A 16,686-nucleotide genomic window follows, 5' to 3' on the forward strand; every position below is an offset into this window, starting at 1 on the left:
AATTTTTGTTATTTTTCTAGTTTTTTAAACTTTTTTTTTGAATTTTTTTAAAATTATTTTGAACGTAACCAATATAAAAAATTTAAAAAATTTAAAAACTATAAAAATCATGAAATCTTAATGTTCTATCTTCAATTGAAATAATTATCTCACTTTTAAGTCTTTCAACACACACACCACCTCTCATATCACATCCTCCACGTCATGTCGATGTCACCCGACCTTCTTGATTAATCCTCAAAGCGTATCCAGCACGCTTATTGAACTTCAAATGAAAAATTTTCCTTTTTTTACGCAACATCTCAAAAAATACTTCAAAAAATAAAATCCAACGCAGAATGACTTTTTAAAAATATGAAAAAAAAAACAGCACAGTCAGCAGTGCTGCTTTCCAATTCCGGCACTTTCCATCATTAGTGCTGAAAAAAAAGGCGTAAACAAAAACACGCAAATCCTTTTCAATTTCCTCAAAAAATTTCAACTTTTTATGCTTCATTTCGAACAAAAAGTGCATTGAACCTGCCTGTGCCTTGCCTGCCTGCCTTTTCATCACTTGAACATTTTTTTTTTTTTTAATTTTATGCAAAGTGCGTTGACAAAAGGAAATTTTTGCTTGCCTTGTTCCTTCCCACCCTCCACAATTTGCAGCACCTTTTTTTCCTCTCATTCGCATTTTTTTCACACTTTTTTGTATTCCTTTGCAATTTGCAGTTCTGTTGTGCTGGATTTGGAGGGATAGGTGGAGGCTTTGGGTGCAGATTGTCTTGGTTCTGCTGAGAAGTGGTTGAATTTTGTGAAAAATTGGTCTAAAATGGTTTAAAATGCACGATTTTGTGCCTAAAACATCAATTTTGAGTTATTTGACCCTAAAGTGATCTGCAACACACGATTCTATGCTACAATCATCAATATGACTCAAAAGTGGTGTACAGCATACGATTCTATGCCATAATCCTCAATATGACTCATAAAGTGGTCTGAAACACACGATTTTAAGGTTTAGTACTCAATATTACTCAATATGCCTTAAAAGTGGAACCCAGCATGCCAATTTATGCCTTAATAATCATTATAACCCAGAAGTAGTGTGCAATACACGATTATAAGACATAATTCTCAATATGACTCAATGATGGTATTCAGCGTACGATTTCATGCTATAATTAACAAATTGACTCCAAAGTGGTGTGCTCAATACGTTTCATTGCCTTGTTCTTCAATTTGACTCATAAATGGTGTGCAGGACATGAATTCATGCCATGATCTTCAATATCATTCTAAAATTCATCTAAATACACGATTAAAGGTGATATGAAGGAAGATATGACTCTTGAGTGGTGTGCCAATCTCGGCTCTATGCTTCAACAATCAATATTGATCCAAAGTGATGTCCTGTACACGATTCTATGCCTCAATCCTCAATATGAATCCAAAGTGGTATAAAACACACGATTGTATTGCTCACAATCCTTAATATGACTCAATAACTGTGTAAATTACACGATTTTCTGCCAAAATTGTAAATTTGAATCAAAAGAGGTGTCCTCAACACGGCTCTATGCTTCAATCTTATAGATAGATCCAAAGTGATGTGCTGTACGCAGTTCTATGCCTCAATCCTCAATATACCTCAAATGGTGTGCAACACACCACTATAAGCCATTATCATCAACTTGTCTTCAGAAATTCCAGACTATAATTAACAAATGCGCCTTAACCACCTTGTCCCTATGCCTTTCTTACTTGAAATGCATATTTTAATCATGCATTGAAGTAATGAAACAATGAGGGATAAAAAAAATGCATTTGAAAAGTGCATAAGTGGATGAAAAGCGAACTTCATCGTGTGTGATAGTCTCTATGTCATGCCTACATGCTGCACATGTGTGTATATGTGTGTGTGCACTTCATAAGTGAAAATGCCTACGTGTTTACATTCATTAGATAGAAAAAATGCACACACAAAGTGAATAGCAAGGCATAAAAAAAAATTGTAATCTGAGAAGTGCTTTGAGGAAAACTTTGAAGTTCCAATGCGAATGTCGAAGGGAAATGAACAAAAAACAGCATAAGGACAACAAAAAGACAGGCAAAAAAAGAAGCGAGGTGCAGAAAATAATAAAAAATATTGTTTTTCAAGTACAATAGACTGTGCGGAATGATTTGTTTATCTAGTTTGGATTCTTTGAGCATTTGCGAAGGTGAAAATGAGGAAAATTTAGGAAAATCATGATTTTTTGAGAAATTTTCACTATAGGACCCCCCTAGAGATTTGTGTTTTGAGTTATCCTCTCTCTCATCTAATCCTTTCTCTCATTCCTCTCTCTCAATCCTCTCTCACCCATCCCTCTCTCACCTAATCCTCTCTCCCATGCCTCTCTCTTAGTCCTCTCTCATCCAATCCTCTCTCATCCAATCCTCTCTCCCAGTCCTCTCTCACCCATTGCTCTCTGCAATTCCTCTCATCTACTCCTCTCTCTCATTCCTCTCACCCAGTCCTCTCTCTCATCCCCTCTCTCCATCTTCCCTAGCTAGATACCCACCTGCTAACACCTAATTCTGAAATTTACTAATTAATATCACATATTTTATTATTTATTTCCTTAAACTCTATTAATCTTATTCTATATTCGATGAACAATGACATTAGTACTACCCGACATCATCACCAGGGTCACATCGAACTAATGTCAAATTTTGAATCGATTATCCAACTTATTCAGAGTAGACACATAACTAGTCCACCCTAGGCTCTTCTCATCCTTATCCCTTCCTGCTCTTATACTTCGAACTCTGCGTGTAAAATTGTCTCAAACTCTTCGGTTTTATTCGTGGATTTAAATGTAATGAATTTTTAAAATCCATCAAATTTTCAATCTTATTAATTGCATCTGATATCATGTTTCGGGTGTCCTTCATTGTTTCCTTTGAGATTATGTGAATTGAGATGACTTGTCTTGTTTGACTGTCTGGTGCTATGTATTTCTGGAATTAAGAAAGGGGAATTGTGATCAGCTTGGGAATTGGATGAAATGGGGCGGAATGATGCATTTGGTTGAGGGTATTGAGGTTCTGGACCAGAGTTGCAAAGCAGGTGTCTGTGACAGGCAAAAACCCTACAAATTATTGATGATTTATATGGTTTTTCCTACAAAACCATACAAATTATCAAGAATTTGTACGGTTTTTGTCTGTCACAGCCTGTGACTCACAGGCACCTGTTTGGCTGGTCTGTTCTGGACTGTCAACATCGTCCAGACGAGGAATTCTTGGTCTTGGTATCCAGAATCCTTAGCACTACATCCTTACCACATTAGAGGGTAGAATGTGTGTTGTGGCACATTGATGTATCACATCATATCGCATCACATCAACGTGTCACGTCACATCAATGTCCCTCAACACACAGTCTACCCAACACTGCCTTACCTCATAAAACTCAACGACATCTTGATGACTTAAATTCTTCAATATCGATGCTTCAACTTGTGATCTATTGAAATGATACTGCTGAGTTGAAATTTCCTTATGGAATTGCCAAAATTGTGATGCCAATGTCAACGGCGTCCGAAGCTTCTTCAGTCTTAATGAGTTCTTGTTAGTCTCGAACTTTTCTTGTGTCATTTCTGAAATTGTTGTCTAAAAATAGTAATGGAAGTCAGAGTTAGTGCTGTGAAGTCAAATCTACATGGTAACAGTGTCACGGTTCATTTTTGTGGTAAGCCACACTCGACATGCCTTGACATAAAGCTCTACCAACCTGCATAGTTATCAAAAACCTCCTTATTCTCTCCTCAATATACTCTGGATGTTTACTTGATTCAATCACAAATTTGATACCCTGTGTGCCATTTGCCCTTCTTACAAGACAGTCTACCATGTATCCCTGCTGCTCCTTAGTTCTCAGAACATCAAAGAATGGTGCTCGAATGATTTGAAGAATCAGGTCCAATAAGACATTCGATTTGTCATCCTGAAGTCCACATTGTAGGAAGAAACTAATGCAGTTGTACTTGTGGTAGTTATTGACTGTCTGGAATGTGTAGAAGTCACCTGGAAGGGGGTGGAAATGAGATGGGGAATTAGAACCTTTTTGGGTAGATAAATTAGGAATTATTGTGGATATCCGGGTGATGTTGGGTTAGAGGCAATGTTTTCTAAGAGGGTATTCAGGAGGGGGATGAGGAAGGTTTAAGAGTGAGCAAGGGGTAGGGATGAGGATGGAGTATGGGTGGGATAGTGTTGGGGTAGGGTTGGGACAGAAATGGGTCAGGGTTGGTATATGATTGTGGAATAATTGGGGTAAGGTTGGGATAGGGTTGATGCATAGTTTGGACAGGATTGGGAAAGGGTTGAGGTAGGATTAAAGCATTGTTGAGACATGGATGGGACAGGGTCGGGACAGGGTTTGGGCATGGTTGGAGCATGGTTGAGGAAGGATTGAGTCAGTGTTGGAGCAGGATTGAGTCAGAGTTGTGGTAGGGTTAAGCCAGGGTTGAGACTGGAATGGGACATAGTTTGGGAATGGCATAGCATAGCATGGTTCCTCGGACATGGTTAGGGCAGGGTTGGGGTTGAGTTGGATCAGGGTTGCAGCAGGGTTGGGACATGGTGGAAGCAGGATTAGGAGCAGGGTTGGGCAGTATTGTGGCAGAGTTGGAGCAGAGTTACAGCAGGGTTGGGATAAGATTGGAATAGATCCTTACCATCATTCAACTTCCTCTCCCTAACTGTATTTTGTGCCAATACAATCATCATCTTTGTCGATCTTCTAGCCTTATTCAGTCTATCCTCAACAATTTCAGCCAATTTTAATGCCCGTTCCTCATCAACATTCCCAAACACAAAACAGTCAGCATATGTCTGTGTCAGAACTTCCTTAGCAAATGTCTTCAGTCTACAAATTGTGATAACTTTCATGGCAACAATCAGTTCCTCATTTGACCAAGTTTGTTCATTAAGGATCTGTTCCAGGTAGTAAATTGCCATTTGTTGTGGCTTTTCACCTTCAAAACCCTTCAAGTCAGCCATGTATGCATCATAGACGTCCTCAAAGTGCCTCAAATCAATTTTAAATTTAAAAATTTCATTCAAAATTGTTTCCAAAAATAAATTTTGTTTATGTGAAAATCCATCGACGAAGATCCTAATTCCAGCTGTTGTGATGCCAATACGCCACTCAATGCCACCCAAACTGGCACCATAAAGTCGTTCCCTTAAGTGATCGTCCAACATCCACACAAATAAATGTGTCAAGTTCCAGTTGAGTGGATCGCAATTAATTGTTGGATTTTTAAGTTCAATTGTGAATATTGTCTTGGGTTTGCGGAACTCCGTGTCCTGTTTGAACCAGACACGGATCAAGGAACTGTCTTTGATTATTTTTGGATATGTCTGCTTCCAATTTTCAATCGGTATGAACTCAAAGTCAGATGGAATGAATAAATTTGGTTCCGGCAAGTGAAGATCTGGATTGGATTTGCAGACCTTCCAGTCACGTATTGTTGAGGATCTGATTCTTTCAATTCCATACTTGGTTCCATAAATGTCCTCAATGTAGTTACATTTGTAATAATGTGTTTGATCCACAATGATTATTCGCATATTTTCCGGAATCAGCATACCCAAAATAAAGTCAATCAATTCTGGATTGAATTCCTCGATTAATGTTGGACCTGTTAGGATGTCCTCAAGTGCATAGTGACGCATACAGCTTGATATTTTAGACACAAGTTTTAATGGATTTTTCTCATCTTCAAAACGGAACTCGATCAAATTGAGACTTTGAAGCTCATCAAAGATCCACTTTTGGATGCCAAGATGTCTGATGAGATTTAGGTACTGGAATATGATTTTGACGATGTCATCTATGTGAGTGTAGCCTAAAAGTATCAAAATTTAGGGATTAGTAAGTAATGTGGGTAATATTCAAAGGATTGAGTAGTCCTGAGTAGTCCCAAGTTGTTCCGAACAGTCCCGAGTAGTCCCGAATAGTCCCGAGTAGTTCCGAATATTTCTGAGCAAAACAGAGCAATCCCAAGTAGTCCCGAGTAGTCTTGAATTAGTCTTAAGTAGTCCCGAGCAGTCCCTAGCAGTCTCGAGTAGTCCCGAACAGTCACGAAGTAATCCCGATCAATCCCGAGAGTTCCCGAGCATTTCCGAACAGTCCCGAATAATTCCAAATAATTCCGAATATTGCCGAGTAGAGTCGAGCAGTCTCAAGAAACCCCGAGTAGTCCCAAGTAGTCAAACTTCCCCATCACATCCAAACTCACCTTCATCAGTCAAATCAACTTTAATCTCAAAGAATCCAAATCCATTAGCATACTTCACATGATCACAATTAAGTGAATTACACCATCTTTGCCTTTTTAATTCTGATAATACTGATCCACGTCCTTCATGTCCAAGGAGATTGATGATGTACTGATCAGGCTGGAATGAGATAAATTGAGCAATTTTTGAATGAATTTTGGACTGAATTTTAGGGGAATTTTAGGTTGAGTGATGTTGATGATTCAGTCCAACTTAGCGTCTTAATGTTGAAATGGCTTTGATGCTGTATCCTGGGGTCCACATTGTGCTGCTCGGGTTAGTCATCAATGGAGCAAGTATTAAGCTCTATCTGAGTCTTACACAGATCACAATTCATGTCAAGTAGCTCAATAACCCTCAATTACTCACCCTAGACTTATAATACCCCAACAGACACGGCGTCTGAAACTGAAGTGTCATCGACCTCTTATCCTTAACCGGTACAATCAATGTCCTTGTCATCATTGCATCTTCACAAAATACTTTATCACTCCAAGTTGGAATTTCACAATTTAAATTCTTAATTCCATCCTCAAAATATTTTTTAACAATTTTTTCAAGGTCATCCAGCGGTTCCTTACCCAGCACTGCCAAATTCATCAAATTACCCGATTTATAAAACTTTTTATGGAACTCCTTTAATTCCTCACAAATGTCAGCACGACTTAATGTCTTTGAACATCCAGTTCCAAATTTTGAGTAGTCATGATCCTGAATTGCACACTTTTTATTGACCATCCGTACCCGCCATGCATCCGATGCCAAATTCTTCTCATGTTCACTATTAACGGCTAAAATTTCACGCATGACTGACTCGACATTGAAAAGTGGATCAATAAACATTTGTGAGAATCTATCGATCGCTTCCTCAAACTTTTCTGGCAGTATGTCAAAAAAATATTTTGTTACGTCCGCAAAAGTTTGTGCATTTGCGCAGCCACCATTATCACTTAAAAACAGTCGAAAGTCATTGTCTGTTGGATATTTGCCGGAACCAAGGAACAGCGTATGCTCACAAAGATGTGCAAGACCTGGAATGTCTGATGGATCTGACATGTGACCGACTTCGATGCTCATGCAGGCTGCTGACTTTTGTGCTGTTGGATCTGAGATTAGAGTTGCTTTAAGGCCATTTGGAAGGATTAAGGCACGATAACTTTTGGCATCTTGTTGTGACTTTTTGATGCTGTTGATTGTGATTTGTGGTTGGGGTGGAGATTCTGTGGCGGGTTTGGACGGTGGATTGATGGACTTGTCCGATGGACGTCTTTTGAATCGAAGTTTGTGACGGAATTGATTTTTTAGTTCCGCTGTCAGCATTTTTTGAGGATTTTTGACTAATTTTATTGAATTTTTCTAATTTTTCCAATTTTTAGAGCCAAAATTCAATTTAAAATGACTTGTGACTTTAGTTCCACTTCAATCAACTTTCGATAATGAAATAAAATTGTTTAAAAATTTAAATTTAATTTTTTTGTTGTTTATTGAATGACTGCCAATGAAGCTGAGAATGACTTAATAGATGAAAAGCATAGGTGACTGTTTTCAAGTTCACTACGTCTTTATATATAAAAGTTTACTATTTACTTCCGGTTGGTCATCGATCGACACGAGATGTATTTGATGAATTTAAACAGGTTACTTACTTACTTCGATGGCTGTGCAGATCAATTGTAATCCATGTCATTCCTATGGGGCCGCCCTCAAAGGTTGTGAATACGAAAAACATGGAGCTTAGTGATTCAATTAGCCTAACACTAAGAAGTACAACTTCTCTTGGTGAGAGGCCGTTATTCCAAGCAACATGGTATGGCGGACAAGAACTGTCCTCTGGTTAATCAGGGTGCGTTGGCCTAGCAAGCCGCCATCTTTAAATCAAAGCTACAAAGCCCAAAAGAGAGGCCATGGATCACAGTAAGTAATAAAGTCATTTCTAAGGTCCCTTAAGTCTTTCCTGTCTACATAAAAGTGTAATTATGAGGCATAATCGGGGAACACGTTAATGTTTCTCACAAATATGGAGTATGGACCATTCCATTGTGGGCGATGTGTCTAGAATGCTATTATTAGCATTACATTATTTTCGAACATTTCCTAAAGTTCCATAGAAATGGAAGTGAGGATGGCGACCGAAAACATCATCTTATTACCTAAACATGCCTCTAAAGTTTTTTGTTTTGTTCATTTCAACATCTTTACCTACTTGATTTGACTTGATCTACCCTAACACTACCCCAGCCCGAAGAAACCAAGAAAGTAGCCAACAAGTAAGCTTCAAGTGCAACCTGAAAGAATCTAAGGATTACAATTGATCTTCAAATTTGTTGACAAATCCTTGACTATTTTGAATTTTTAGGTGAATTCCCTTTCCAGTTACACAACAAACTTACCTTAAATTGTATAATTTAGCTGTTTATCTGTATTTAATGACTCGTTGATGCGTGAATAACTTCCATTTTTTTCCTACACAAATCAACATTCTGTAAATTTATAAATAAAAATGATTGTAAATCCCACAAAAGTACATTTAATTTACAGGAACTTTAAACATAACTAAGAACAATATGTGAAAAAAAGCATGTTAAAGGAAGTGTTTTTAAGCTTTTTTTGGATGTTCATCAATTTGCTATAAAAGCTCTGTGTGTCACATCCAACTGTATTAAATCTAAATTGTTAGTCGATCTTTGATATACAAAAAATATTTCCATAAAGTTGTGAACAATGAGAGTCAATTCATTTTGGATTATAGCAGTTCTTGTGATTGGTGAGTAGTTTAAGGGATGGCTTGGTGTCTTAGGGGTTGTCTGAGGATGTCTGTAAGAGGAAGACTCAAGAAATGCTGAATTGTGGCTCTTTCAAGTGCTGATAGTCGTTATCTTAAGTTTAACCATCGTTAGGGGATGTTAGTGGATGTACAGGCTGAATGACATTGATCTGCAACGTCATGTCTAGTTCCTGTGATGAAATCAATAGCATTCGTGAAGTTTTGCTTAGTCTTTTGTGGAATTGCCCCTCCAAATCCTCTATTTGGACATGATTGTTCAATTTTCTAGTTTTTTTATGACCAAAGTACCAAAATGAACAGCATAAGATGGTTAATCTGGCTTGACTCTGGGTTGGCTCTGGCTTGGCTCTGGCTTGGCTCTGGCTTGGCTCTGGCTTGGCTCTGGCTTGACTCTGGCTAGGCTCTGGCTTGGCTCTGGCTTGGCTCTGGCTTGGCTCTGGCTTGGCTCTGGCTTGACTCTGGCTAGGCTCTGGCTTGGCTCTGGCTTGGCTCTGGCTTGGCTCTGGCTTGGCTCTGGCTTGGCTCTGGCTTGGCTCTGGCTTGGCTCTGGCTTGGCTCTGGCTTGGCTCTGGCTTGGCTCTAGTTTGGCTCTGGCTTGGCTCTGGCTTGGCTCTGGCTTGGTTCTGGCTTGGTTCAGGCTTGGCCAGATTTGGTCAAGCATCACTACCTCCTTAATCCACTAGATATTTGCATTCCACCCAAAATTAACCAAAAAATACTAAAATTCCCTCAATTTCCCACAGCAATTTCATCATCATCCTATGCCGCTAACTGCACAAAATCCAACACAACATGCCCAGCCGGTAAAGTCTTTAACACAACATCATGCAAGTGTGGATGTCCACCAGACACATGTACAAAGCCAATGGTCCTTAATACAACAACATGTGGATGCAGCTGTGGATTAAAATCTTGTCCACGTGGTACTGTCTTGGATGCTGCTAGCTGTAGCTGTAAATGCAGCACAAATGTCACATGTCCAGCCAATCAAGCTTTAAATTCAACAACCTGTAAATGTCAATGTTCAAATCCACAAAAATGCAAGTCATTCTATGCCTTAAATGCAACATCATGTGGATGTGACTGTGCACTTCATTCCGGTTACTGTTCATGGCCACAAATTTTAGATAAAAAAGCTTGCATGTGCCGCTGTAACAGCACAACAACATGTACAAATTCTAAGGTCTGGAATGACGAGTACTGTCGCTGTCAATGTCCAAAGAAGCAAGACTGTCCAGCAGGTAGTCGCTGGAATGACACAACATGTACCTGTGACTGTAATATTCGTGCCTGTGCAAAGCCTCAAGTTCTTAACAACAGCACATGTGACTGTGTATGTCCAAACATCACATCATGTCCAAATGGACAGACCTTTGACAATCGTACCTGCGGATGTCGATGTGTGCCTCAAAAATGTCCACAAAATTACAGATTTAATTCCACAACATGCTCATGTGAATGCGGAATTACCAAATGTAATCGTTATCAAGTCTTGAATGCAACATCATGCAGTTGTGGATGTGATCCAGCTAAAGTAACTCCATGCAATGGAAGTATGACTTTTAATACCAATTATTGTGAGTGCCGATGTGAGAAAATCAACGATCATTGTCCATCTTATCGACGTATGAATAAGACAACATGTAGCTGTGATTGTGCATTAAATGCTAATTTATGTCAAGCACCACAAACATTGTTGAAGGATCAGTGTACATGTGGATGTGAAAAGGCTGGCGATAGCTGTACAAAGGGACAAAAGTGGAGTAAGTTTTGATGACATTTTTATAGATTTTAATCAAATAATTGTGGACTTAAATTACAATAGGCAATGACACATGCTCATGTGGGGCTGGATCAAATACTGCTGCTTAAGATGAATGACAGGCTGTTGATTCAGAATGAATTTAAATTTTACTTCCTATTTCTGTTTTTGTTTTAAAAATAATCAAAATAAAATTCACATTTTCTTTTCTAAAGCACAAAAAAGGTTGGATTTCAAATTTACTTCCCCTTTGTTTACTCCTTAATGTAGTGTATGTGCAATATATGTGGCTTTAGTCACAACCTAGCTTAATTATTTACCTACAACCTAGCTTATTTTGTCTCAATCTCTTCTCATTTCGGTGGAGATTGTCAATTCAAGTCATATGGTGTGGCGGAGTCAAACTGGCATTGGAGCCAGTTTTTTAGCCTATTTGCGATATCTTCCAATTTCCTATACGAGATACCATTCCCTTTTTTGCCTGACATATCCTTATCTACACTACCTTGTAGACAGAGCTATTCTAGATACCCTTGGCCTTAATGAGGCGCAGGATAGGTGAGGTAGACTAAAGTTGCCCTGCATATCTGTGTATGGAAGAGTAGGAGAGAGTAAGATATCCCGAGACGGTAAAGATATCATTCCGCTGTTTAATAAGGGATACATAAGTCTAACAATTCGCCATCCTTACCAGCATGCATAGAAATCAAATGAAAAAACCAGAGATCGAGGTCGACTCGGATTGTATGAAATAGTCAACTCAAGTCGACACGATTTAATATAGAATGAAGGTCGACCGGACTTATCTCGACCCCTCTTCCTTAAGGAGCATTACCTTAATAAATGAAAAATCCGCAGTATTTTAATCACATAAATGTTTTATTTACTTTACATTCGACACGTTTCAGTTATTTTTAGATTAATTATTTTAAAATTCATTGAACCTCGAGACAGAAAAATTTTTAAAATAATTTTATTATTTACTAATTAGATAACCTGAAGTTGCTTATTAAATAATCAATGACAAATGATTAATTATAAACAAATTAAATATTTTCATTTATAGTCAGAATTTTGTCTAGTTCAGATCTAATAACTAGTTAGTCGTCTAAATTTGAAATTTTATTTTGTAAAAATGTAGAAATTGTTTAAAATTTTTCGATTAAGATTGGAAGATAGTGCTGTGAATTGTGGATAATATCAACAATCATTCAAGATGTATTCTCAAAAAATTTAGAATTTTTCTAATAGTTTGTGAATTTTGAGGACATAATTTTAAAGAATATATGGATAAAGTCATTCAAATTTCATGAAAACCTTAATTAAACATAGACAAAATGATGTTAAAAATATAAATTTGGAGACAAATGTGATTGACTAGCGACAATTAGTGAGAATTGATTAGACTTTATGGTGCTGTGAACTATTGATTGCTACGCAATAAAGAAAAAAGTGACATTGAAGCTTAGAAATATTACAAAAATTAAGACTAGCAGAAGTAATCAGGAATTGAAACTTGTTTAGACATTTCATGAACGTTTGAAGATTCACTGTGGATCAATAGGAACTAATTATCATCAAAAGAGACTCGATTTAGAAGCTGATACACTATAGTGAACAGTAGTGAGCTCAAGTGAGCCTTAGTGAACTTTAGAGAGCTCTTGACTGAGGTTAAGTGAGTTCAAGTGTACTTACGTGAGCTTTATTGAGCTTTTGTCAGTTTAGTGAGCAAAGTTGGAATTTAGTGAGCTTCAGAGAGCTCAAAAGAGCTTTGGAAAGCTTTGTTGTGATCAAGTGAGCTCTAGTGAGTTCTAGTGAGCTGTATAGAGCTCTAACTAAGCATTAGTGAGCTATAGTGCCTTTAAGTAAGCTGTTGTGAGCTTTAGAGAGCTTTAGAGTGCTGTAGTGAATTCTATCGAGCTTTTTTGAACACTAGTAAGCTCTTTTGAAACATTAGCTACATTACTTACCTTAGACTACCATAAGAGACCCATAAAACACCTATCAATCCAGGAACCAACTCAAATAACCCAAAGTGATCCACAAAATCCACCAAAAAAATTTATTCAACCCCAAAATCACCCTCAGTGAGTGACTTACCCCCAACAAATCCAAATCTCCACAAAAACCCACCCCAGTGTGCAACTCATCAACCCCCAATCAACCCCATTTAACAGCTTTCCATGAACTTTATAAACAGCTACGAAAAATATTTCAAAATGAAAATTCTTTGGTATCGTGAGTTTGAAGCGACATTTGAGTACGTTCATAGCCCGATTCCATGTCTTGACTACCTGCCAATGGAAATTCTCATCATGATATTCTCATACCTTAATCCATCGGATATGCTGTGCATTGGATTGACCTGTAAAAGATTCATGGATGCACTTCAGTACCATAAATTCTCAAATTATTGGATATTAAGCTTTTGTGAACGGTACGCGTCAAACTTTCCAATTCCTTACTACTTATTTACATCCAAATGTAGTCAACGAATAGTTCCAGCTGTTGCCATGTATTCAGCACAACTCGATGACATATCAAGTGATGATTTTTGGGAATTTTATGGACATAATTTACATGAAGTTCAGTTCCTCAGTGGACTTTTAAGGAAGGAAGAATTTGCAAATGTCATGAAATACACCAAGAATGTCCGGTCCATAAAGATTGAGGCAAACAGCATGTTTAAGAATTGGACGATAAATAAGTGCGGATATGATCCACTTCGTCGTATCCTTTTGTATCATTGTCGACATTTTGGACTAGCCAGGAACAGCTTCTTATCACCTGATATATTTGAGTACCTGATGATGACCGTTCCATGTGTCACGTCCATCGACCTGTCCAATTGCCTATCAATCATGAATCCACCAGAACGTAACAAGTTCCTCGATCATGTCCTTGCCTACATCACAGCCAATGCTGAACGTATAAAGTCATTGAATTTTGCCAATACACCGACTGATGACTTGTTCCTTGACAGGCTCGGTCGCATTGAAAATTTAAAGCTTAAGGAACTCCACTTGACATTCATGGGATCAACAAAAAATCCAATTTTTGGAATTCCAATTTTAATTGCATCGCAAAATGAGCTGGAAAAGTTTGACTTGACAGCATCGCCATGTGCCAATGACTTAATAGTCCGAATGATTTGTGGATGTATGCTGAATATGAAGGTGTTGTTGCTTAAAAAATGTCATAATTTGACAGATCATGGTGTAAAGGAACTGAATAAATTAAAACATTTAAAGTCATTGGAAATATCCGACTGTGATTATGTCACGGACGTTGGAGTCATGGAAGGTGTCCTGTCGGGTGACCCAAAGGATAAAATGGAGGAATTAAGGCTTAGTGTCATGACAAACTTGAGTGAAAATATCATTTTCAGGATGTCCTACTTCTTTCCGAACCTTAAAGTTCTTGATCTTGGCGGCGTATCCAATGCCGTCACTGACTTGTCCATTCAATTGATCTTCAGGCACATGAAATATTTGAGATTCCTGAATGTTGAGAGTTGCTGTAAATTGACTGATTTTGGATTTACTGGACTGGAATCGACTTATGCTAAGCGAATGCATTCGTTGAGGAACTTGAAGGGACTTCAGGTGCTGAGGGCTAATGGACTTTATAAATTGACTGATTTTACACTTGAAGATGCTTTTGTGTTGAAGGAACTGAAGGAGCTGTACTTTGCGAGATGTAATGTGAGTTGTTATTCCCCACATGTACCCCCCGTACCCTAAATTTGACTTCCATTGATATCTTACAGTTCACAATCAAAGGAATCACATCATTAGCTGAGAATTGCCCATCACTTGAGGTCCTTGACATGAGCGAATGTAAATCAATTGACGATGAATGCGTTGCAATAATTGCCAAAAATCTGCCAAGACTGAAAACTTTGAAATTTAATAATTGTGACAAAATAACAGAGAAAAGTATGGAAATTATTACAGATCATTGTGCTGATTTGAGGGTAAGTTTAGGTGGAATTGCTAAGGATTCGGTTAAGAATGACAGGATCTTCTTCCCCATTTCCCCATTTTTTCCTCAGTTCCCCATCTTTTCCCCATTTCCCCATCTTCTTCCCTCTTCTCCTTCCCGCCGACGCCCCTCCAATCTGCTTGCAGTCTGGACCAGAGTTGACAGGGCTGCATTTTGAAGTCTAGCTCCAACAGAGTCGACTGGAGTCGGACTTTGGAGGTCGATTAAGGTCCAGTGAAGTTTGACTTCCGGAGTCCTGCCAAATCTAGTCATTTGGAGCTCTAGCCTTGATATTTAATTTGAATTCTGATTTTTTTTCCTATATTTCCAGAATCTCTTCATAAGGAACTGCAAACTGAACTTTGATCCATCCGACAACCTTGCATATATGCGTGCACTAAGGAAAGTTGTGTCGTAACAGCCTCCAAAAATTTTTAAAATTTCAATAAAATTTGAAAAAAAAAATTAAAAACTTTAAAATGTTTTAAAAATTAAAAAAAAAGTTGAAATTTTAAAAAAATAAAAAAACAATTTTTTAAATTTTTTCATCCATTTTTTATTAATTTTTCTTCATTTTTACGCTTCACAGTGATTTTTTTGCATCATTTAATGATTTTTTTTTTATTTTTATTTTTTTACTTATATTATAAATATTTTTTTTTTGATATATATTTAATTAATGTATATATATTCTTATGTGTATATGTATGTATAAGTGTTGTATATATGTGTTGTATATAATTTCCTCATCATTATTATTTTTTTAATTATTTTACTTTTTATTACTTGGATATTTTTTTTAATTTTTTTTTTAATTTCTTTATACAAAAATTTTAGTTTTTTTTAATTGTTCAGAGTTTTTTTTCTTCTTTTTTTAGGTTAGAAAATTTTTATTTTTTGTTTTGTTTTGAGGGAGGAACATTAAGTTTGATAGATAATTTTGTGGACTTTTTTTAGTTCCTCTAAATTTTTTGAGATTTTTTTGAGTTGAAAAATTCTTAAAAAAAAAATTAAAATGTGAATTGAAATTTTAACTATCTCTATATAAAAAAAGACAAATTTATTTTTTTTAAATTGAAATTTTAACTTTTAAAAAACTGAAATTGAAATATAAAAAAATTAAATTTAAATTTTTTAAAATTTTGAATTTTATTTTTTTTTAAATTTTAAACTTTCAAAATTTTTAAAATTTGAAATTCAATTTTTTAAAAATTTAATTTTCAGTTTTTCAAAAATTTTAAATTTTAAAATCTTACAACGTTTATTTTTAATTTTTAAAATTTTAAATTTGAATTTAAATTTTAAAATTTAAAAAAAAATTAAATTTCAAATTTTTTAAATTCATAATCACGTAAATTTATAAATAAATTGAATTTTTTTTTAAAATTTCAAAATTCAAAATTAAAAAATTTAATTTTTTTTTCAGTTTTAAAAATTAAAATTTAAAATTCCAAATCACATTTTTAACTTTCCAAAAATCAATTCAAATCTCAAAAATTGACATCAAAATATTTTTTTTTTTTATTTCAATTTTATTAAAATTTGTGTGCATTTTTGTTGTCAGTATCAAAAAAAAAAAAGTTTTTTGTCGACCATTTTTTCATTGGTTTGAATAAAACTTTTGTGTTTTCTTTGGGATTTGTCTTGTTATGGTTTTTATTATTATTATTTTTTGTATTGATTATTTGTCAATGCAGTTCTATGAGGGGGGTTGGATATTGTGAACTTCCACGCGTAAATAGCATGAAACCTTTTTGTGATTTTTAAAATAAAAAGTGATGAATTTGAGGTTATTTTTTAAAAGATTTTTTTTAAATTAGGTAACTTATAATTGCAATTT

General features: G+C 36.2%; 3 protein-coding genes across 3 annotated transcripts; 2 read left to right on the top strand and 1 right to left on the bottom strand.

Moving 5' to 3' along the window:
• Positions 1–2,763: 2,763 nt before the first annotated feature.
• Positions 2,764–7,635, bottom strand: LOC139099750 (insulin-degrading enzyme-like). The gene is made up of 6 exons (XM_070652265.1): positions 6,685–7,635; positions 6,276–6,435; positions 4,707–5,882; positions 3,878–4,053; positions 3,430–3,639; positions 2,764–2,985 (listed from the first exon to the last, which is right to left on the bottom strand). The coding sequence occupies exons 1-6, from the start codon at positions 7,633–7,635 to the stop codon at positions 2,764–2,766; spliced, it is 2,895 nt and encodes a 964-aa protein (XP_070508366.1).
• A 1,349-nt stretch (positions 7,636–8,984) lies between these two features.
• On the top strand, positions 8,985–11,086 carry LOC139099813 (balbiani ring protein 3-like). Its single transcript, XM_070652343.1, has 3 exons — positions 8,985–9,079; positions 9,844–10,863; positions 10,926–11,086. The coding sequence occupies exons 1-3, from the start codon at positions 9,037–9,039 to the stop codon at positions 10,970–10,972; spliced, it is 1,110 nt and encodes a 369-aa protein (XP_070508444.1). The 5' UTR covers positions 8,985–9,036; the 3' UTR covers positions 10,973–11,086.
• A 1,995-nt stretch (positions 11,087–13,081) lies between these two features.
• LOC139099751 (F-box and leucine-rich repeat protein 13-like) lies at positions 13,082–15,264 on the top strand. Its single transcript, XM_070652266.1, has 4 exons — positions 13,082–13,299; positions 13,351–14,566; positions 14,632–14,838; positions 15,178–15,264. The coding sequence occupies exons 1-4, from the start codon at positions 13,082–13,084 to the stop codon at positions 15,262–15,264; spliced, it is 1,728 nt and encodes a 575-aa protein (XP_070508367.1).
• The last annotated feature ends 1,422 nt before the right edge of the window (positions 15,265–16,686 follow it).

This window comes from Chironomus tepperi, unplaced genomic scaffold, assembly GCF_022539635.2.
Source record: "Chironomus tepperi strain 1889 unplaced genomic scaffold, CSIRO-AGI_Ctep_v1 contig_486, whole genome shotgun sequence".
Taxonomy (NCBI): Eukaryota; Metazoa; Arthropoda; class Insecta; order Diptera; family Chironomidae; genus Chironomus; species Chironomus tepperi.